General features: G+C 36.3%; 4 protein-coding genes and 1 non-coding gene across 6 annotated transcripts; 4 read left to right on the forward strand and 1 right to left on the reverse strand.

Moving 5' to 3' along the window:
- The first annotated feature begins 1020 nt into the window (after positions 1–1020).
- Positions 1021–8021, forward strand: FTSHI1 (FtsH extracellular protease family). Its single transcript, XM_011083994.3, has 15 exons — positions 1021–1994; positions 2085–2169; positions 2968–3402; positions 3480–3533; positions 3631–3696; positions 3970–4065; positions 4134–4262; positions 5079–5131; positions 5350–5545; positions 5651–5765; positions 5898–6172; positions 6506–6589; positions 6682–6794; positions 6878–7127; positions 7448–8021. The coding sequence occupies exons 1-15, from the start codon at positions 1294–1296 to the stop codon at positions 7622–7624; spliced, it is 2829 nt and encodes a 942-aa protein (XP_011082296.1). The 5' UTR covers positions 1021–1293; the 3' UTR covers positions 7625–8021.
- Positions 8022–9634: 1613 nt separating this feature from the next.
- Positions 9635–12810, forward strand: LOC105165112 (Galactose-binding protein). The gene is made up of 4 exons (XM_011083995.3): positions 9635–10051; positions 10592–11853; positions 11928–12013; positions 12325–12810. The coding sequence occupies exons 1-4, from the start codon at positions 9868–9870 to the stop codon at positions 12557–12559; spliced, it is 1767 nt and encodes a 588-aa protein (XP_011082297.1). The 5' UTR covers positions 9635–9867; the 3' UTR covers positions 12560–12810.
- Positions 12811–13306: 496 nt separating this feature from the next.
- On the forward strand, positions 13307–16499 carry LOC105165113 (F-box family protein). 2 transcript variants are annotated; one of them, XM_011083997.3, is made up of 4 exons: positions 13328–13671; positions 13761–14219; positions 15472–15668; positions 15972–16499. In XM_011083997.3, exons 2-4 carry the CDS (start codon positions 13794–13796, stop codon positions 16228–16230), a joined length of 882 nt encoding a protein of 293 aa, XP_011082299.1. In that variant the 5' UTR covers positions 13328–13671; positions 13761–13793; the 3' UTR covers positions 16231–16499. The 2 variants fall into 2 exon arrangements, with proteins under 2 accessions (XP_011082300.1, XP_011082299.1); XM_011083998.3 differs by having other exon boundaries at positions 13307–14219; positions 15983–16143.
- A 638-nt stretch (positions 16500–17137) lies between these two features.
- KELP (transcriptional coactivator p15 (PC4) family protein (KELP)) lies at positions 17138–20571 on the forward strand. Its single transcript, XM_011083999.3, has 3 exons — positions 17138–17648; positions 18479–18584; positions 20194–20571. The coding sequence occupies exons 1-3, from the start codon at positions 17349–17351 to the stop codon at positions 20280–20282; spliced, it is 495 nt and encodes a 164-aa protein (XP_011082301.1). The 5' UTR covers positions 17138–17348; the 3' UTR covers positions 20283–20571.
- A 546-nt stretch (positions 20572–21117) lies between these two features.
- TRNAC-GCA (transfer RNA cysteine (anticodon GCA)) lies at positions 21118–21189 on the reverse strand. The gene has a single exon. It is a non-coding gene; the product is annotated as a tRNA-Cys (tRNA).
- Positions 21190–22039: the final 850 nt, after the last annotated feature.

Raw genomic sequence — 22039 nt, forward strand, 5'->3', positions numbered from 1 at the left:
GCATTATTGTGGGTTGACAATTTCACATTTAATAACTTGTCTCTCTCTCTCTCTCTAATTTTATTATAATAATTATTATTATAATTATATTATATTCTTTAAATCGAAGCCATTTTAAATATTTTTTGATAATTCAAAATAAATAATCTGCTAATACTAACTTTTAATGATTATTTTGAGAAAACAACGTATACAAGTGTTTACGAATATGTAATAAGTTGAATCGGATCATAGATGTAAGCCAAAATATTAAATAAACCAAATAGTAGAACGTGTAAGGAGGAAAATGAGAGTATTTATTATCTCGTATTAATTAAGATATAATTTTCTTTATATTAATTTTGAATCGGTAGGTGTTGCTTTCCCCCTCAACTCATAATGCTTTTGTGTAGACTTTGACTTTTTGCAATATTTAATATTGATAGCAATTTCTGATGTCAGGGGAACAATATTTTTATCCCCCCCCCCCCCCCCAAAGAAAAAAAAAATATACCAACATTTTAGATATATCATTTTTTTTTAATGTTTATAGGAAGCTTCGAAAAAAATTGGGCTGCCTCAGTTCAATTTGTAAGCCCAATATTTATTGGGCCTAATGTATGGATTTATCGGCCTGAACAACCTAACCGTATTAAAAAGAACATTATCATTATTGGGCCAGAATTCTTTTTCTAGCATCAATACATAGATCTGAAGGTGCAGAATGGGCTATCACGAACTGGTATGGATCAGTCGGATAAAACCCGGTCCATAATTAGCCCAATACTGTTTATGGTTAATTCCGATCCAGTAAATGGGTTCGATTAATCCATTTTTAAATTAAGATATAACCCATGCTCCGACCCTGTTTAATTAATTTAGGAATAAAATAAAATACATTATTTCTTATACATGTATTATTTTATTTTATTTTTTTTTAAAAAAAGCCCAAGTGGTCGGCCCGATCCCAACCGGGCTGAGCCTGGTTTTTGCAGTTTGACGCTTTTTATATACGACGAACACTTTACAGTATGACGATTTCTACTACTTTCTTCTTGGCTGAATAACGATTCGTCTATCTTCTTTCTTCCTTCCTTCCGCAGTTCCGCTAGTGCTAGTCTATGTCTATCCCTTTCTAGGGATAGCTCTCGGTGCATTTTTACGCTCTCTATTTCTTTTGTATTTCGATCAAATATTGTATTAGGTTTAATTATATTGACGAAATTTAACATCCATAATGAAATTCCAAGTTCTGTGCTCAAACTAAGAATGCCCAAAAGCCTCAGCTCAATACAGCTTTAGTTATAGCTAAATATGTATTCCACACCATTGGGAGCTGCTAAACCCTTGATCAATTTCCCTACGGTATTCCCAAATCCAAGAATTCTTAAGAACTACAACTTTCCCGTCGAACCCACCAAAAGATTGCAATTTAATAGCTACCCACGTGTTCTTTTGGTGAAAGCCAGCTCAAATGCAAAGCCCTCTGTAAGTTCTGGTGGTGGAGATGAGGATTTTGTGTCTAGGGTTCTGAGGGAAAACCCTAGCCAAGTTGAACCCAAGTATTTGATTGGGGATAAATTGTACACATTGAAGGAGAAGGAGGGTTTGAGTAAGAAGGGTTTTAGGGAGAGGGTCTCGGAGATATTGAAGAGATTGAATTTGAAGGCATTGGTGAGTAAAAGCGATGAGGAGACTGGGAATGCGAGTAATTTTGTGAAGCCTGAGGGGGAGGTTTATTTGAAGGATCTATTAAGGGAGTACAGAGGGAAGCTCTATGTTCCTGAGCAAGTTTTTGGGGCTAATTTATCAGAAGAAGAGGAGTTCGATAAAAATGTGAAGGAGTTGCCAAGAATGAGCTATGAGGATTTTCAGAAGTACATGACGTGTGATAAGATAAAGTTGCTGACTTTTAAGGAGGAAAGTGGCATTTCATACAGTAACTATGGGTTTAGGGATTTTGTTGTTGATCTCAAAGAAATACCTGGGGACAAGAGATTGCACCAGACTAAATGGTGTGTATTGTAAAAACATGAAACACTGTTGATGCTTCTTGTTTGACCATCTTTTGTATAATCTCATTATGTTTCGTGATTTTGAAATAGGGCAATGAGACTGGATGTAGAACAAGTGAAAGATCTTTTAGAGGCATACACTGGACCACGGAATGAAATAGAAAAGCAAATGATGGTATTCTCATTTCTTATATTTTCATGTTTTAGAAAGATTGGGCCATGTATGTGATACAATGTGGGAGGGAAAAAGAAAGAATGTCATAGTGTATATTTAGAGTGTGAATACTGTGTCCAATTTTTCAATGCATTTTTCCACTATAGACTGCAGTTAAGATGGTATTGTGTTTTCGTCACCTTGTCTCCCAAACTAGTGAGAGTTCGGATTTTGCATGAGAACTTTGATTCTGAAGCTTTAGCAACACAGGTATTCATGTAAAATCAGTTAGGTCAGACACTCAACTGTTGACTTCGTACAATCTTGTTCTCTTAATTGTTACATTTATGCAGTATTTGCTCTGTGCTTGTGATATAGATTTGTGAATACCATTTGGATTTACTGCACAAACAATGTTACAGTTTCTTTTACTGGATGAGATTAACATACTGTAGTCTGAGTAGATGATGGAACCTGATTAAAGTTTAATTGTATGTACTAGAAGCTGGATGTGGCATTTATTGGTATTCTGCTCCCAAAATATTCAGAGACCCTATAGAATGCATTTCATTTTTTCAATATAAGTTATTAACAACCTTGTGAATTGATAAACTTGTAAGAAAATTGTTTGTGCATCCCCTAAATTAGCTGGCTGGGTCTAAATACCCTGAAAGTTTAATTTGTAAAGTATTGGATAAAATCAATGGCATCATCACCAAAGATCTGAGGGCTGAGTTTCTGGTGTGACTTTGCAAGTTGAAAATTTTCTCTTCCCTTAGTGCTCTTTTCTATTGTCTTACAGCTTTATCTTTTCTGCAGTCCTGGGTAGGAAAATTGCCAGAGTATCCTCATCCTGTAGCATCTAAAATATCCAGCAGAATGATAGCTGAACTTGGAGTGCTAACTGCTTCTATGGCTGCTGCTGCAGTTTTTGTTGGAGGATTCTTGGCTTCAGCAGTATTTGCTGTTACTAGCTTTGTCTTTGCGGTGGCTGCATATGTCATATGGCCTGTTGTCAAACCATTTCTCAAGATAATTTTGGGTCTCATCTTTAGTGTCTTGGAAAGAATCTGGGAGAATCTTGCTGATTTTTTGGGTGATGAAGGACTTAGGTCAAAGTTGTATGAAGTTTACGCTTTTGGCGGGGTTTCTGCCAGTATTGAAATGCTAAAACCAATCTTGTTGGTCTTTTTGACAATGGTGCTTCTTGTTCGTTTTACCCTTTCTAGAAGACCAAAGAATTTTAGAAAATGGGTGAGCTTCATTTCTTTTTGGCAGTCATGTGATTGACTGTTCATGAATAGTATGCTTATTGCCTCTACTTCGCGCAGGACATATGGCAAGGCATTGAGTTTTCTCAGTCAAAACCACAAGCACGTGTTGATGTTAGTTCTCCTCATTATTCATTCGTATTTGCTTCCAATTTTTTTAAATGAATCCTCTAAAGGCCTTCCAACATATTAAGTAATAACCTATCTTCAGGGTTCTACTGGAGTCATGTTCAGTGATGTTGCGGGTATTGAGGAAGCAGTGGAAGAGCTCCAAGAGGTAGCAGTTTTAGTACATAATATACTTTATGCATCCATGCAACTTTTTACCATGATCAAGCTGTCAGCCAATCTGTTGAACTTATGTTTTTTCCAACAATGAGATGTTCTAGGCTGAGAGAGAGTACATAGATAACTATTCTCTTATGACTTCAACATGCAATGCCTATTTAAGTTTTCGCCTATCCTGACTGTTATAATTGTTGATTTATAATGATGTTATAAAACTTGAGACCTTACATTTTGATTTCTTTTCTATTATGCCACCAATTAGCTGGTAAAGTACCTGAAGAATCCTGAACTATTTGATAAAATGGGAATAAAGCCACCTCATGGAGTTCTTCTCGAGGGCCCTCCGGGATGTGGCAAGGTTAGTTATCTGTTTCCTTGAAGTTGCAATGAATTATGAAAATCTCTTGATTTACATACCATTTTCAGACCCTGGTTGCAAAAGCCATAGCTGGTGAAGCGGGCGTTCCATTTTATCAAATGGCTGGATCAGAATTTGTTGAAGTGTTAGTTGGTGTTGGTTCTGCTCGTATCAGGGACTTGTTCAAAAGAGCGAAGGTAAATTGTTGAGATTCTCTGTCTGAGAGTTTTTTGTTTCTAAGGTTTGAGTAGTTAGTTTTGGTTGAGCATACTTGACTAAGTGCATATTTCTGTGATTATAGTTATGCTTTATGCAATTACCATTAATAATTATTTACATGTCATCCTGTGTAACTCAAGCTTTGGTCTGTGAAAATACGTGATCTGTCCTCAGTCACTATTGTTGCTCAAGTTAAGTATCTGACTAATGCATTTAGAGATTGTCATGGAAATACGTATCTCATTATGATCAATGATTTGATGAGACTTATTGATAGAGTTTTTTGCCAATGAGTAGGAAGTTTAAGATACTTTGTTTCTTGTACATCTGGCAAGACAAAAATTTACATAAGAATATACCTATATATGTTTCTAATTTAGAAAGAACCATCAAATCACTTGTGCCAAATTCTAACAATATGTTATCTAATCCAATCCCTGATTGAGATATGCTTTTTTTGAGGTGAACATGGATTTTGAGACTACCATTGGCAAATAAGACATTATTGCTTTTGAAAGATCTAAAGTTTACCCTTGCAAGGACACTTGGTTAGTGTGAACATAATTGAACCCTTGGTGCTTTTATCTTGTACCTCCTTGATAGCTAGGCGACTCATTTTACTTGACAAGATTAATAGATTTGGGGAAATTAAATTGAACTCAACAGGAAAAAGACCCTATGATTAATGAACTAAGATTTTGCTGCTGCTTCATTGTTTGCCAAAATGGCATTTTTAGAATTGGCTGGAAAAGAAAGTTTGATATTATATAATAAACTGATATGGTCTTTTACAGGTAAATAAACCATCAGTCATCTTTATTGATGAAATTGACGCACTAGCGACAAGGTATGGTTTTTTAAGCAAGTTTCTCCTAGCTTACACTGAGCTTGAACGAGTAAATTTACTGTGACATAAGTATCTCTGTGTAGCGTTACTAACAATTTAAAGGTTGCTGGTTGGAAACTGGTGCATTCTCCTGTTTAAGTACTTTTCTGTTGTAACGAATCTTTTGCAAATGGATATTCATGTTACGGTGATTGTTGAGTTTGAATTGTTATGTATAGGCGACAAGGAATGTTCCGTGAATCAACAGATGACCACTATAATGCGGCAACTCAAGAAAGGGAGACTACATTGAACCAGCTGTTGATAGAACTAGATGGGTTTGATACGGGGAAAGGTGTTATCTTCTTGGGTGCCACTAATCGGATGGATTTGCTAGATCCTGCCCTTCTTCGTCCTGGGCGGTTTGATCGGAAGGTGTGTTCCTATGAACAGAGCACTGAGTTATCCTACTTTGATCAGTTGCCTAATTTATGCCTAGATTCTTAGACCTCAATTATGATCATTCTGATTATTATCTAGATAAGAATACGTCCTCCAAATGCAAAAGGGAGATTGGACATTTTGAAAGTTCATGCACGGAAGGTGAAATTATCAGATACTGTTGATTTGTCTAGTTATGCGAACAATTTGCCAGGTAGTCATTTCAGCTCTGGTTGTTCATACTTGAACCATGTATCTTTGAGGGGGAATAATTTTCATCAATTCTCAAAATCTTAAACTAGTAAAAATGCTGGTTTCATGGGTTCAATGTCCTTATGGTAATCAGGATGGACGGGTGCAAAGCTGGCACAACTTCTCCAAGAGGCTGCTCTTGTGGCTGTCAGGAAAGGACATGCTGCTATTCTTCAGTCGGATATGGATGATGCAGTTGACCGTCTTACAGTGGGACCAAAGCGTGTGGGAATAGATCTAGGTCATCAAGGACAAAGTCGGAGAGCCACTACGGAAGTGGGGACTGCTTTGACTTCTCATCTGCTTAGGCGTATTGAGAATGCAAAAGTTGAGCGTTGTGATCGGGTGTCAATTCATCCTCGTGGACAGGTTTTGCCTTCTCGACTTATTCAATTTAAACCTGAAAATTTACTCTTCTACCTTTTCTTTGCAATACCTCGCAACTTCACTTATCCTGCATTTTAGAGATTCTATGCACATGTTGGATTGCAGTTGACAACTGGAAATTGCATTGTTTGCAAAGAATGCATCTTGTCACGAGATATTATAATTGACTGCTCCAAATCTTATCCTTGAATTTTATGCTTAGGTCATAAATTGAAGTCTTGGTTATGCGGCTGCTGTTATTGAAGAACGATTTTTTATTTAATAATGATGATTCTTACTCACCTTTTCATTGATGGTTTAAGATGTCTCATGCAGACGCTATCTCAAGTTGTATTTCACCGTCTTGATGATGAGTCATACATGTTTGAGCGCCGACCTCAGTTATTACACCGTCTTCAGGCATGAAATTTTTGTTCAACTGGTTTAAAGCTTTTTTCTCCTTGTTTTATTGTATCATCCTAGATCATGAAGTTGTCAAAATTTTTATAAAGGTTTTGCTTGGAGGCAGAGCTGCTGAAGAGGTAATTTTTGGGCGGGACACTTCAAAAGCATCAGTCAGTTACCTTGCTGATGCATCCTGGCTCGCTCGTAAAATTATCACAGTGTATATCTCCGATCCGTTGCATTTGCTTTTGTTATGAGCTCCTTCTTCTGTTGTCATTTACTTCATCTCATATCTTCTCATAGATGGAATATGGAGGACCCAATGGTAGTGCATGGTGAACCGCCTCCGTGGAGAAAGAGAATTAAATTTGTTGGTCCACGGATTGACTTCGAGGGTTCTCTTTATGATGACTATGATTTGATTGATCCTCCAATCAATTTCAAATTGGATGATGATGTTGCAAGGAGAACCGAAGATTTGATGCGTGATATGTACGGAAAGACGGTTGCTCTGCTTAGGCAGCACAATGCTGCTTTGCTTAAAACTGTTAAGGTATGCAGTGAGTTTATTGATGAAGTTTATCTTTCCTCCTGCCTGACTAAAGTGCCGGCTAAAGAAATAAACACGGCAGACGGTATCTCCAAATTCTTGCTGAGTAGAGACTTTGTAAGAAAAGGATACAATAACCGCTCCTCGGAATTAGTAATTACTGGCTATATCCATCTTCCAGTGGTTCATCAAGATTCAAGTGGGCGTGATTTGTATCGTCCAGTCATCATAACGTCATTTTGACCTACATAGATAAATCATAGTTATGCAAAGAAATGCACAACGAATGCAACACATAACTAAATGTTTTTTTGGTACTGCAGGTTCTTCTCGATCGGAAAGAGATTAATGGATATGAGATTGACTTCATTCTTGACAACTACCCTCCCGAAACTCCTACGAGTCTCGTTCTGGAGGAAAGAAATCCGGGAAGCCTTCCGTTCTTCGAGGATGAGCAATCCCAGAGTAAAGAATTAGAGTACACCCTCTTGACTTCTTAACTCCCATTTCGAAGCAAAGACGGGAACCGAATCCGCTGCCCCGGAGGATCATCTGCTTTGGACTGGTAGACTTGCTTCATTTTCTCGCATCCAATGAGCTTTCAAACCCATTTTGGAGATCATATTTCCAGACAACAGAGAATGAATTGCCAGTTTTGGTTTTGTTCATAGGTCCCTTCCAAGTCATAGGATTAGATTCATATAGTGAAATTTTGCTCATTGCTTAGATCAATCTTTGAGGTTTGATTTGAGAAAAGCTTCTGAAAAGAATGGCATTTCTAATACAATTGGTATTGGTATTGGAGGATTTCAGGTCAGGAAATCTGTAATTAGTGAATGGTTGCAGTATTACTACAGCTTTTGCAACGGTGGTCGGATCAATCAACTTTGCCCAAAAGTGATGGTAATTGGTTCAACCAAAATCTTACTATGAAAAGTGATGGCAGCCCATTTTGGGAAGTGGAATTTGAAGGTTGGGCAACTGGACACTTATCTGGACCAATGTTGTACTAATCTATGATTTTAATTAGGGTAAATTACATATAACTTTTCTGAATTTTAGCATAATCATGAATATTTCTTACTGTTTTAAAATTTATAAACTTCAAATGAAAATAGTTACGTGGCTCCTCGATAGTGAGGTGGATATTACTATTTTATTTTTGTTGAAATCTTTTAAAAAATAAATAAATATTTGAAAAAATGTAAAATTTGGGGGGGCAAAATAAATATTTCTTAGGGAATATTAGTTTATATAAAAGGGTATTTTTGTAAGATCAATATAAAAATTGGATGAAAATCAAATAGAACAGGTTCGTTGTTAGATGGATGATTGAAATTAAGGAGGTATTTGTAATTTTTCAAACAATGAGAAGGTATTTACAATTATGTTAAATTTTAGGCGAGGTGGGTGTAATATTCTTTTAATAATTGGCAATAATAACAATTGATATATTGATCATAAATATCAAATATTAAGAACTAATTAACAATTATTATTAAAATAAACATATAACAATTTTTACAGTTAATTACTTAGACTCTCTCTAAACATATAACTTATACACTCACACCATTTGAAAAATTTTCGTTATATCTGATCTCGTTCAATTAGGGTTTGAATGAAATATGATGACATCTAACAGAAAAATTATATAAATTTTTAATTTTGTCATTTGTTCAATATTCTTATAGTAATAATTTTATACTTGGGTAAATTATTGTAGAATATTGTTCTCGGATTATAGCCTTTGAGTAGAAGTAGCCGGTGATGAATAAAAAAACTAGTCATCTTTTAGTGTTTAGGTGATATTAACAATAATTGTAAGTAATATTTTTTAAATTTTTTTGAAGAAAAATATAACTTTACATTTTCAAAGATGACATAAATATAAATTCTTATTATTAATACAAATAAAATTCCCAAATTGATCGAATTTGAACCTAAAAGAGTTGAGCTTCATCGGCATTATCTATATGAAATTATATCTAAGAAACGTACTACAAGATTAATTTTTTTTTAAAAAAAAAAAAAAAAAAAGGAGAGTATGAGTGCATTGTGGTGCACGTGCGCCAAATAATGGGCCCAAGTATCTATGTTTTATTATGAAGTAAGAGTATCCTTTAACGTCTTATTTTTTTAATCTATTTTTTATTTATATTAAACCCTTTTTGATAGATAATTCTGTTTTTTTCCTTTTTGGTATTTGTATGTTCCTCCTCTAAATTATATTTTTTAATAAATTTAATATTATTTTATTATTTTATGTATACTCTATTAAATGATTTAAAACTTATAAATATTTTAATTTAAGTAATATTAAAAAGCTGGACACACATAAAGTGTGCTATAGATTATAACTCTAAATAAAATTTAGTTGAGCAAAATTAATTATAAATTAAATTTGATATATTTATTGTATAATAGTCAATTTTTTTTATGTAAATTTATTATATAATTAATTCAATTCCAATGAAATTTGATCTAAATAGAATTTTGGTGCTGAAAAGATCATTTGCCACGAATCATCCACCCATACACAACAACAAAGAAACAAAAAGGAAAGGAAAACGAAATCAACGTATAAAGACCCGCATTTCCATTTTCTTGATAGTTTTCAGCGAAAATTTCGTTTTCAGGAGAGCAACAACAATTTGCAGGTTGGAGGGAGCACGAGATTGTTATGAGACTGAGGATATAGGCATTGACAACTCTGGTGGGATAGAAAGGAAAACAATGAGAGATGAAGATTGAGCCCACGAAACTGAATCCTCAATCTTTTCGTAGAAACAGCGTCAAGAATCGTAATATTGGCAAGAGAATTTCAAGGAGAGGCTTCTGCAACCTCTCTGTTCCGCTCTTCATCTCCTTTTGGTGTGTTGTTGTGTTGTTTCATGCTAAACTTGGCCTTACTCGTGGAAATGAAGGTACTCTAACCCCTCTTTTTCGATTTCTTTGTGTTTTCCTGTCGCCTTTTTCTTTCATTTTCTTGTTATTTTGGTCTTTGGTCTTGTGCCCACTTCCATGTTTTTGTTTCTTGGGTTCTCCCCTTTTTCCCTGAGTAATTTGCGTATTCTTTCCTTGATAGTTATTGTTAATGACTTTCTTACCTTTGAAATCTTTTATGTTGTTCTTGGCCGATGCAGTTGTTATTGAGAATGGTTTATTCATTTTCTTGGGTTGTAAATTTCTTTGCTGATTTTATCTCTGTTTAGAGTAATTTTGTCAGTTTTGTTTGGTTTTTGCAAATGTCATGTGAATATCAAGAGGGAAATAGTGTAGTTGAGATGGCTATTATAGTACCCTGTGGGAGGTTGATAAATTGTCAGTTTAAGTTGCTTCGTAATCATGTTTTTGACTGGTTAAAATGGATAATTTTCATGGGATTGTGCTTGCCTGTAAAGGAAGCATATATAATGCTGCGTTTCTTAATCAGAAATTATGTAAACATGCTGTTCCTTTTGCAGAAAATGGATATGAGAATATCACTGGTGGAGTTGTGATGGAGCCCAACGTCTCTGAGATTATTAATGATTCTGCTTCACACGAGGGCCATACAGATTTGGAAGGTTTGTTCATGGAAACAAGTGAATCGGAGGAACTGATATCAGTTATTTTAGTATATGAGTCGTATATGTGTCGAATAGATAGTGAAGAAGATGGTAGAGAAAGTGAACCAGGACAGCAACAGAATGGGAGGATTCAGATAACTTATCCAAATCTTGATGAGTTCAAATATATTTCTAGGCAAGAGAAAAGTGGTTCCCCTCGCCAGCTTGAAAACATCACCCACAGGCTTGAGCCTGACGGGACGCCCTACAACTATGCCTCAGCTGCAAAGGGTGCAAAAGTGGTCGATCATAACAAGGAAGCAAAAGGAACAAGCAACATCCTGGGCAAGGATCACGATAAGTATCTCAGGAATCCCTGTTCTGTTGGGGGCAAGTATTTTATCATTGAGCTTGTGGACGAAACTTTGGTTGATGCTGTCAAAATAGCAAATTTCGAGCATTACTCCTCTAATTTCAAAGATTTTGAGTTGTATGGGACCTTAGTTTACCCAACTGAGACATGGAACAAATTGGGGTCCTTTGTCGCTGCAAATATCAAGCAAACACAATGTTTTAAGCTGCCTGAGCCAAAATGGGTCCGATACCTGAAAGTGAATTTGCTGAGTCATTATGGTTCCGAATTCTACTGTACACTAAGTGTTGTGGAGGTGTATGGAGTTGATGCTGTTGAACAGATGCTTGAGGATCTTATTGTTACTTCTAAGGAGTCTTCCACTAATGGATCGCCAAGTCCAAATTCGACTGCAGTCCCTTCGTTACTACCTGAACCAGGTCCTAACAATCCTAAAGTAGATGATGTTGCTCATAATGTTTCTGAGAGTGCCAGTAAAGGGGTGGGAAATATTGACGAGGGGCAAAAGCTTAGTTCAGATATTCTGAAGGGACCAAAGCCCGTAAGTAGCACAGCGGATCCAATGCTGAAGGCTAGGCAGCATGCAGGTAACAGATGGCATGCTGATGCAGCACTAAAGGTAGTGTTACAGAAGGTCAGAGCACTCGAACAGAACTTATCCGTGCTGGAGGAGTACATCAAAGAACTTAACAAAAGAAGGGGAGATATTTTGCCCGAGCTTGACAAAGAGCTGGCAAAATTTTCCGTTCTTCTGGAGAAAAGTAAATCAGAGATGAGGGATCTCTTGGAATGGAAGGAAACCATGGTGCTTACACATCTTATTTTTTATGCATCGCATTAGGAACCACTGCACTTTCTCTTAACTATTTTTTTCTTCAGGAGAAAGGATTATTTGAGCTTGAGTCATGGAGAGCTCTCGTCTCAACCCAAATGGATCTCTTGGTCACACAAAATAGCATGCTGAGGTTTGTTGCTCCGTTTCTTGATTATTGTTTTAGTTTAATTTATCATTACCTCCTGTCTGACTGGTTGTCACTTATGAATCAAGGAGTAACAACGAAAACTCTAAATGCATAAACAACTGAAATATAAGGTTCTTATTTTCTTAATGATGACTTAAAACACTCTATCATGTAATAGCTTGCCGGAAATCTAATCTGGCTTCACTACAGAAAATTACTTATGTTTTATATGAACTACTTGTTGCTTTCCTCACTTTTCTCCACTTCCATTTGGTTTTCCCCTTCTTGCCCCTTTTGCCGAATTTGTTCTGCAGAGTAGAGGTTGAAAAGGTTCTACACGATCAAGCAAGTTTGGCGAGCAAGGAGCTAGCTATTCTAACAGTCACCCTTTCCTTCGCATGCATTGCCATTCTCAAGATTATTTCAGGAAGGGTGGTGGAATATTTCCGCTCCCCAACAGCTGGTGCAGTTCCCTCATCGAGCAGTGTATGGACGTTAATTCTCATCTTCTGTAGCATGACTATGATCATACCAGTGATTTATGGTTAGTTGTTTCCTAACTGTGAGTCTTTAGAAGCAATTCTTTGAGCAACAGCTAATTGTAGGGAAGGTTTAGTCTGCAGTTTTATGACAGATTATGTTGTTATCATGACCTAATGGTGAACATATTACAACTAATTCTCAGTACAACATGTTTTGGGGTTGTATCTGAGTTCCTGAGTGTAATTTCTGTATGCCATTTACAAGAATTGGAGGAAATTCATCGTATAAATGCCATTCTTTGTTTGGAACAAACAGAACATTTCTCGTCAGATGATTGTGTTTTCGATGCAGACTGTTTTTATAAGTGTCTCTGTAAACGAGATATGGTCCACGAACCATTTTTTCGAAAATTGAAATGAGAAACGAGCTTTCCGGCAATGATATCAAACTCAAAAATTGACAAATTCATGACCTAAGCTCTTGTTCCTGTGAAAGATAGGTCACTTCTTCGAGTCAGGGGAGTTGGGAAACCAGCTTGATTCTTAGGAAAAAAAGAAAAAAAAACATTAAAAGCAAGACTAGCTTGAATTTCGAAGATTGCTCAAAAATCATGGAAACTGTTAATTTCATGGTGAATTATATATATATATACTTAAATTTGTAGTGATCCTATGCAATGATAATTATATATTGAGTAATAATTTTTTTATGTATATAAATATTTTGTAATTTATCGATGATCAAAATTAATTAATTATTTATATTTAATTGAAGTGCATAAGTTACACTGTAGAATAAACTCAAAAGAGTCAAAATTTCCCGGAGTGGTTCGTCTGTTTATTTGAAGTTACAAAACTACCCCTAAGTAGGGATCGTATTTGCGTTATGACGCGATTGGGTCTTTCCCACTTCTCTTCCTCAGCCTGAGATGAATTTCAGTTGCAAAACCACCCATTTTCTCCCTCTGCACCCTGCAAACTCTTACTCCATCTCTTACTCTCTCTATAAAACACCAGAAATTCTCTCTCTCTACCCTTTGATTAGGGTTGAAGATAAAGGGTTATCTGTGTTTTTCGAGGATTACACAGGGGAAGAAGGGTTCGAATTGTTTGTTTGTACCACACCTAAAAAGAGAAAAAACGCATGCAAAACCACGTTTGTTTGTGCTTCAATTCAAGGTAACCGAGGGTTTTGTTCTCGTTTTTCTTTTTCAGAAGATTGGGTTGTTTCTGTTTGTTCCTTTCATGAATTGCAAGGATTTTTGCAGTCGATGTTGCTACTGTCGTTTCGTGACCTATGAATGGGTTCTACGATTTCTAGCATTTTCTTTGTGACCGATTATTGGTCGTTTATGGTAGCCGTGGCAGCAACCCTTTTCTGTTTTCTTTTCGCGACTGCTTTGTTTTTCCGGAAAACGAAATTAGAGGGCCCTTCTGAGTTGAATAGCTTAAAGCCCCGTGATTGTGCGTGCCTGGGTGAGGACAGTGGAATTGATAGTGGTGCGGAAATGACTGCGCGATTAAGTGGTGGGGTTAAGGAGAATGGTGTGGAAATGGTGGTGGAGAGGCAGACGGGGGCGTCGATGATGGAGCAGTTGGTGCCGGAGATCACTACACATGCCCTCAGTTACTTGGACTACCCAAGCCTCTGTCGACTCTCCATGACAAATTCGCTCATGCGAAAAGCTGCCAATGATGATAACGCATGGAAGGCACTCTATCACAAGGTTTGTTTTCTTTTGGAAAGATCCTTGGTGGAGTGGTGAATTTTTGCTTGTTTGGTTTTCTGAATATTTTGTGTAGTTGTAGTTTAATCAGATACGAGTATTTGAATTGAGCAATGGGATGTGTTGGGCACCTGGTTAAATCATTCGATGTCGGATTTATTTTTTACTTTCTTCAATTGTTTATAATAGCAGTTTGTTTGCCATGTCGTCTTACTACATATAATGTGATTCTCTTATTGTTTTCTGGAAATAAGAATAGTCCGCACCAGCACAAAGCAAGCAGATCAGCAGACGCAGAAAATTTTTGTGATATAGATTTTGAGTGTCTGCTTCCATATCAAATTGTCCAACCGAACATAGACATGCTCGGAAGAATAAATAAATAATGCTAATAAAACAATCAAAAGAAGAAACCTAAAATTTTGACCATTCATCCTATATTATGGTGCTTGTGCATTCTGAAGCACAGATTTCCTTGACCTGTGGATTCTGTTTTCGCTGATGGTAGGTTAGTGGATGATTTGGTACCAAAATGCATCAAAAACTTGAGAACTGTTTTGGTTTTGCTGTTTAATTGAGATAAATGGCATCCATGCTTAAAGGTCCTTGTGTTTTGCAGCTGAAGCATGTAATGCTTGATCATTTTGTTCAACTAATATCTAATTTTTCAAATAATGGTTGACATTTGCAGAGTTTTATGTTATCATTTTAGTTAGGAATTCCTATTGACTTCAGCGTTGTCTGCTAATTACCAATGTTGTTTGATATAGCCAAATAAGGCAGATTGGTCAACCAAACTTACATAGTTTGAGAATGGAGCCCAGTAAAAAGCATCTTGATATTTCAGAGTGTATTTAGCATCATAAAAATGCATATGACACATAAATTGAGGTTTTCTTTGTTCAAGGAGTCAATAGCTAGGGTGACGTTACGGGTAGGACGGACGTATGTTGTGTATTCTATATTAGGTGCAGTCACCTATAGAGTAGGGAAGAAACCCGAAGGGCAAAAGGAACTGGGATCTCAGTTATGTTTTCTTCTTGCTTCATCTCTTAGCAGGCTATGACTTAGATGACTTTGTTTGCCAACTTCTAGTGTTCTATTAGTGTTTGTCACTTCTCCTGTTGGAGACCAAAGCTTCGTTTATGTGTCTTCTGCTACACTAAAACAGATCATGGACATTCCTTAATCATTCAAGCATGTTTAAAATGGTAAGTAATGCTAACTATTTTGCTTTTGCCTAATCTACTAGGATTTCACTTTGGAGCAAGATAATGTGACCCCAACCAATGGATGGAAAGCTTATTATGCAGCTACAAGAGCTATTGTCACCATCAATGCCGAGTTTTTTAGGATTGTTAGAGAAAGGTTGCTTCCAGCTATGGGTCAGTTGTGGCTTAATGCAGATTACGTGAAGTGTTTTCATGCAACTGGCGAGTCCTTTAGTGGGTATGCTGCTTTCTGTCCATGATTGAATTTCTTTAACCTACAATACCTACCAAAAGTTTGATCTTGTAAGAGGTGAAAATTTAATCGCTGCTCTTGAAGTCCCTTTTTTAGTTCTGATGCTTGTTCTGTTTTGGTCATTTCTGAAGTTAGATTTTGCATGCTGAACTCTTAATAAGATGTGAAGTTTAATTGCTTCTCTAGAACCTGTTTGGCTTTTGTTATGTCTCATTATGATAGCTTTTCATCACTATAGTCCCATGTTTATACACAGGAGCTTAATACGACCCTCAACCCTCTTTCTAGTTATAATGCAGTTATGGAGAGCTGGCAGCTAGCATTTAGCTGGGAAAATGTTGCTGATTTCCAGATTCGAGATGTAAGGACCCGTGTCCTGACAGATATGGCTTGGGTTACCATGAAAGTTTTTGTTGACATAGGAGCCGGCCCATTTAACGTGACTAATATTTTCGAGTTCCATAATGGAAGATGGTACATGGTGCACCATCACAGCTCAGCATTGCTAATTCATAGAGGTGGCCAGCAACAACTTATGCAGGCATAATAAGGTACATACAAGATGATAAGAATTAATTCATGTTAATCATTAATCTGGGAAGTGGTACAGTTTGTCTTTAGTTAGAAATGACTCTTAAAGAAATCATCAAGGTTCTCTTGGGGGGATCTTAATGTGTACTTCCCTTTTTTTCTCCCCCTCTGTCACAAAATCTCCATTTTTAGCTCTGTGGTAGGAAGCAAAATGTGAATTGTTGATGCCTTGGTTTCCTTCACAAATTTTTATGGTAAAATACATGCACAGTTGAAGATTCTGCACCTTTTTTCAGTTGACAAAGTGAATGGCAGTTATGCATAATTGGGATTAATAACTGAACATATTCATATGGTTGGCTGTGTTTCATGGACCAACCTGACTGGGCACAAATTCTCTATGTAGCTCCAAAAAATGCTGGTAAGTATGATATTCCAATTGTGAAGAGTAATCAAGATCAACACCAAAATTCCAGAAATTATCATATTCATTGCGATTATATCAGACGGTTCGTGCCATCACCAAAAATGAGATACAATATATAAATATCGACAACAATATTTCCAACAAGCAACAAATATTAATGATAAATATGCACAAAGGATTCAAAAGACATGGATATACTACTCACCCAACTTCAAAATTAAGACTAATCCATGTCAATGATTTTATTTTTGCTCAACTCAACAGACGTTAAATTCATGCTACACTCAGTGTACCGTGAGTATTAAATATTAATTATCTTATATGTGAAGCCTTCAGTGTAACATCTGCAAAAGAAGAATGTTGGTATGGTAATGGTAGTACCACTACCAAAGGCCGATTTGAGTAATTAAGGAAACTTGAGTGACTAATTCAAGATTAAGCCCATACTCAAGGACCAAAATTGTAAAACTTGCCCTCTTCTTTTGTCAAGGTTGATGCATTGAGGCTGCAGATACCGCAGGTGTTCTCAACTGCATATTAAAAGCGCTCGAACAGTATCCTTGCTCAAATTTTCCTTTTAAGCCGAAACCAAAAGCTACCATCTCTGCTTCTTCGCTGCACCCGAAGATTCTATAAACCCAAACCCACAAAAATTCCTTCCAGAGAAAAAAAAACTGAGGATTTTCTACAAGTGGGCTGTCTGAGAAATGGATACGGAGACCCGTAACAAAATCGAGGAGACGGTTTTGGAAATTCTCAAGAATTCCAACATGGATGAAACCACTGAGTACAAGATCCGGAAGTCCGCATCCGAGAAGCTGGAAATGGACCTTTCTGAGCCGACCCGGAAGAAGTTCGTTAGGCAGGTGGTGGAGTCCTACCTTAGGGAACAACAGGCCAAGGCGGAGGAGGAGCAGCAGCCGGAGGAAGAAGAAGAAGAGGAGGATAACGGTAGAAAGACAGGCGGCAGAGAGTATGATGATGAGGGTGGCCTTATTATTTGCCGCGTGAGTTTCCGATACTACTACACTCGTATTTTGACACTGGATTTTTCTTTGAAGCAATAGAATAAATTTTTCTACTTTATTGTTTTGCTTAAAATGTTTGGTGTAGGGATAAATCATTGTGTTTGTATTTGTGAATTTCGTTCAGTTGTTTGTCTCTTTTGTTCGTTTTACGAGTGATTGCTAAATGTTGGTCTGGAGTTGAGTTACTTTGTGGTTAACCCCTTCATTTTGCACTTATTTATCTATCGGATACGGTGCGGACACTTGTAGTTGTGGGTTTATGGCTAATACACTGTAAACTTACAGATTTAAGAGGAAAATCAGTACAATTTTAGTGCAGCTTTTTCCTGATTATGGTTTTCAAGAAGGCACGGGTTGCTGGGGAGGGTGGAAATAGGACTTGGAAACATCTAAAATTGTTTTCTCCCGACTCTTTATAGCTAGTTGTCAATTATACGCTTGTGTTCATTTCCATGGAGTTGCAGGCTTGCAAGTGTGAAGAGGGAAAGTTAGTGTTCAGATTCAATTGATTGTTTCATTTTCTTTATATAACACCACCATGTGAAATAAATGCCATTTTTCTGTTGGGGACTAAATCTTTGGATGATTACAAATTCGTTTATCTTTTGACACCATAGGGAGCTGCTATATCTTTGTTTTCTGCAGCTATATGTGGGAAGTTAGTGAAACCTACCTCTTGCAGCATGGAACAATCTGCAAATTTCACATTTTGCTTCTCTTCCTGCTGGTGTGAAATTGGTTGACCCATTTCTTGTTTCCTTCTTCCTCTGATTGCTTGTTAATAGTTTTTTTCTTTGCAATATGTTCAGTTATCAGATAAGAGAAGGGTGACGCTATCTGAATTTAGAGGGAAGACTTTGGTGTCGATTAGGGAGTATTACAAGAGAGATGGCAAAGAGCTTCCATCTGCTAAAGGTAATTGTTTTTAATTTCTAATATACATTTATATATGTTTCTTGGTGTTTAGAAGGTAAGCTTTGAATCTTCTCCAAAGTGCTCCTGCGGATTTGTTGTTCCCTGCATAAATGTATGTTTTCTCTGTCAATATGTCAAGTGCGTTGGTATATTGTGTTTCCTTGCACATTTTTCATTCAAGATTTAGTCACAATACTCGCATTTATGACCATCATTAATAGGCTTAGGTTCGATGGGCAGTGCAAATTCTTTAGATGGCTTGGATTTGTGAAAACTCCAAATATAAGATGCTTCTTTGGACAGAGAATTAAAAAACTTGAGAGTAAAGACGAACTAACTTGTCTGCTTTTTCTCCTTCAATCTTATATGATTTAATGTAAGCGGTTGAGCTGATTAAAGAATACAAAAGAAGGTTAAGGGGACTTTGCTGAACATGTCCCTGATATACTGAACATGAACCCATTCAATTCCGAGGAACTATAAGATTTGGAAATCTCCATCTTGGTATAGAGACCTATGGAGCAAATTCAAAATGAAGAATTGCTCCTAATAGATCAAAAAGCAAGAAATCTTAATCTTGATATTCTACCTTGTTTTGCACTTTCTTGGCTACTGATTTAGTTGCTGCAGTATTGATGCTATACTATAATAGAATATACAAAATAAGTCCATTAGTCTCAGAGTGGGAGAATATTTTCTAGATTTCCTTTTTTCTCCCCATTCACGCACGCAGCCAGAGTTTAGAAGCGATCTTGAAGCCCAAAACCATTGGGTTGTCCCTTAGGACTTCTAAGATTCCCTTTCTCCCCATACATTTAGTGATCATGAAGCTTTTCTTCATAATATACATTCCACCTTATCAGTGTAGGAATATGGACACTTGAATCTCCTCTTTCTTTTGATGATTTATTGTTGAAATCTCATATTTAGAAGTTTACCCCTATTAATTCTTTATTTACCCTTAGATTTTAGATCAGCCATTTGAAAAGTTGTATTGCTAAAGAGTAGGGCCGCAAGTACAGTGAGGGGATGTATAATAATGACTAAAGCAGCATACCAAATCTCTTATGCTGCTAATAGATTTACATAATGTTACTTTCTCTACATAATTTAGATTTGAGGTTGTTACTTCTATGATGGGCTCAGGTATTGTTTAGCCATTACAGGTAAGATCTAGGTCATGTAAGGGGAGATATTTCCATTTTACCTACATTTGATATGATATGATTGCCACCTCATTGCAAGCTTAAATGTCTTCTCTAAATCTTTAGCCGCTTCTTTTTAATATCACTACTTCAGTTCACAAGTAAATTGGACGAACACGATTAATATTAGAATACAAAAACCCACTGACATTCCACACAGAATTTCATTGTTTTATCACTCTTCTGACAAGGGTTTGAATCCAAGATCCACTTTTATCAGAACTTTGTTGCCAGTTTACGACAATGCAATTGTCAGTGGAATGAATTTGATTCCTGAAACTTTGTCATTATATAGTTAACCTTCTCCAGATTGAGGTCTGTATCTCTCATATTAGCAATTTTCAGAATTGCCATACTTTTTAAGTTCTTCAAATCACGAAAATATCTGGCCTTTTGAGTTGCAGGAATAAGTTTGACAGCCGAGCAATGGACATCCTTCAAGAAGAACGTACCTGCAATAGAGAAGGCCATCAAGAAAATGGAATCTCGGTGAGCTGAAGGTAGCCTGCTAAGTAGAAGGAGACGCATTTTCCGAATCAAATCCTCCAAACAATTAACCCTGTTTTGGCCTATCTTATCGGATACTGCTTTTGCTTTTGGAACCGGTAGTTTTGAACAGTGATATAGTATATATTAGTGTATGTCATTTTGCTGTGATGGTTAGCTTCATGTACCATTACCTTCTTTATCAGCCTCTTTGTTTTCCTCTGGACCACCTCATCAAACACGTCCAACTACTTCTTCAGTTCCTTGCATTGTCTATATATTGGCTAATTCTCAGAGCCTGATGTTGTCTAAAAGTTATAGCTGATGACAACAACGAAATCTGAACTGTTAAAATTACGATAGCTAGATTGCATTAACCAACATCACTAGATACCGCTTGACTCAACACGGTTCAACAAGAATGCATAGTCTCCAATCGTTGTAAACTTGGATTAATGGGGATCTACTATTGTTTTGTCCAATGCATGTCGATTTTCTTACACTACAATAGTAATCTTAGAGGGCTTATGCCCATCTTACTTTTCCAATAAGTTTTTTACCTATGTACTAAGCATTGTGATTTCAAAAAAAGATGTATATTATGAAAGGGCGAAAACTTCATAGTTGGACCGGTCGGATTTAAATTTAAAATTAAATATTTTGAATATGAATAGGGTCGTACTTAAGCTAGTACAAGGCCCATATCGTGTAATGTGCAAACTGGAGAAAATTCTGCTTAAATAAATTAATGTAGAATGACATTTTTGACCCTTGAGATTTTATAATGCCTTTACAAATGCAAAATATCGAAAACAAAAAAAAATTAAAATCACAGTAACGTAAGGGCCCAACCGGGTTCGAACCGGTGACCTCTTGATCTGCAGTCAAATGCTCTACCACTGAGCTATGGACCCCTTGTTGGTTTCTTAGTAGGCAGAGAAAAGAAAAATAAGAATCAAGTTCAAAGTTCTCTCTATCAATCATCAATACATGTCAAGCAATTTCTTAAAATTATTTCTAACAATTTACACTAAAGTTAAATGAAAAGGGATTTGGATTTTACCAATAAATTGAGTGCTCAACAGTCAGTTTGGGTTGTCAAAATCTTGAGTTGCCTTCTTTGAAGGGTTCCCACTCGCCGTCTGTCACGCCAGGCTTAGTCTCCTCAACACTACGCCTATGGTGAAGATAGAAACAATTTTAGTCTGAGTTGATTTGGTCTTGGTCAAGCTCAACTTAATTATATTTCCAATCAATTATTACACTTACTATATAATTGATACACAATTTTAAAAGTTCAATTTGTCTCGTATCAAACATAACAATAATATTTATAATGTGGTTGATTCTGATTATACAAAAAAGCGATACGAAATGTAACAATAACATTTTTTGAAAGTTATTAGGCACACTTTAATAATCCCACAATAATACAATGTATATCATCTTCTGACTTTAGTTTTCATGGATCGGGGGTATTTATACTATCGGATGGATTTATTATGCTCAAGGTGAAAATACAATTTTATCCTGTTGTAGTAGGTGTTTCAGTAATTAGCCCGGTGAATTCAAATATGTGGTCTTTTCAAATCAAAAATTTAGGTAAATTACAATGAGATTTAACATAATTATGAATATCTTATTATTTGAAAAATTATAAATATCTCACTCAAATAAAAAATAATTATGTAGCCCTTAAATGGTGAATTAAGTTACTACATTACCCTTGCTTTTATTTTTAAAAAAATAAAATATTTGAAAAAT

Source organism: Sesamum indicum, linkage group LG6, assembly GCF_026168435.1.
Source record: "Sesamum indicum cultivar Baizhima isolate 11 linkage group LG6, ASM2616843v1, whole genome shotgun sequence".
Classification (NCBI taxonomy): domain Eukaryota; kingdom Viridiplantae; phylum Streptophyta; class Magnoliopsida; order Lamiales; family Pedaliaceae; genus Sesamum; species Sesamum indicum.

Excerpts from the sequence above, each read along its gene's own strand:
- LOC105165113 (XM_011083997.3), top strand. The coding sequence starts at position 13,794 with ATGGGTTCTACGATTTCTAGCATTTTCTTTGTGACCGATTATTGGTCG. Across the intron at positions 14,220-15,471 it reads GGAAGGCACTCTATCACAAG|GATTTCACTTTGGAGCAAGA; the intron begins GTTTGTTTTCTT and ends CTAATCTACTAG. Across the intron at positions 15,669-15,971 it reads ACTGGCGAGTCCTTTAGTGG|TTATAATGCAGTTATGGAGA; the intron begins GTATGCTGCTTT and ends CCCTCTTTCTAG.
- FTSHI1 (XM_011083994.3), top strand. The coding sequence starts at position 1,294 with ATGTATTCCACACCATTGGGAGCTGCTAAACCCTTGATCAATTTCCCT. Across the intron at positions 5,132-5,349 it reads ATTGACGCACTAGCGACAAG|GCGACAAGGAATGTTCCGTG; the intron begins GTATGGTTTTTT and ends TGTTATGTATAG. Across the intron at positions 6,173-6,505 it reads CAATTCATCCTCGTGGACAG|ACGCTATCTCAAGTTGTATT; the intron begins GTTTTGCCTTCT and ends TGTCTCATGCAG.
- KELP (XM_011083999.3), top strand. The coding sequence starts at position 17,349 with ATGGATACGGAGACCCGTAACAAAATCGAGGAGACGGTTTTGGAAATT. Across the intron at positions 17,649-18,478 it reads GTGGCCTTATTATTTGCCGC|TTATCAGATAAGAGAAGGGT; the intron begins GTGAGTTTCCGA and ends CAATATGTTCAG. Across the intron at positions 18,585-20,193 it reads AGAGCTTCCATCTGCTAAAG|GAATAAGTTTGACAGCCGAG; the intron begins GTAATTGTTTTT and ends TTTGAGTTGCAG.
- LOC105165112 (XM_011083995.3), top strand. The coding sequence starts at position 9,868 with ATGAAGATTGAGCCCACGAAACTGAATCCTCAATCTTTTCGTAGAAAC. Across the intron at positions 11,854-11,927 it reads TGGAATGGAAGGAAACCATG|GAGAAAGGATTATTTGAGCT; the intron begins GTGCTTACACAT and ends TTTTTTCTTCAG. Across the intron at positions 12,014-12,324 it reads ACACAAAATAGCATGCTGAG|AGTAGAGGTTGAAAAGGTTC; the intron begins GTTTGTTGCTCC and ends TTTGTTCTGCAG.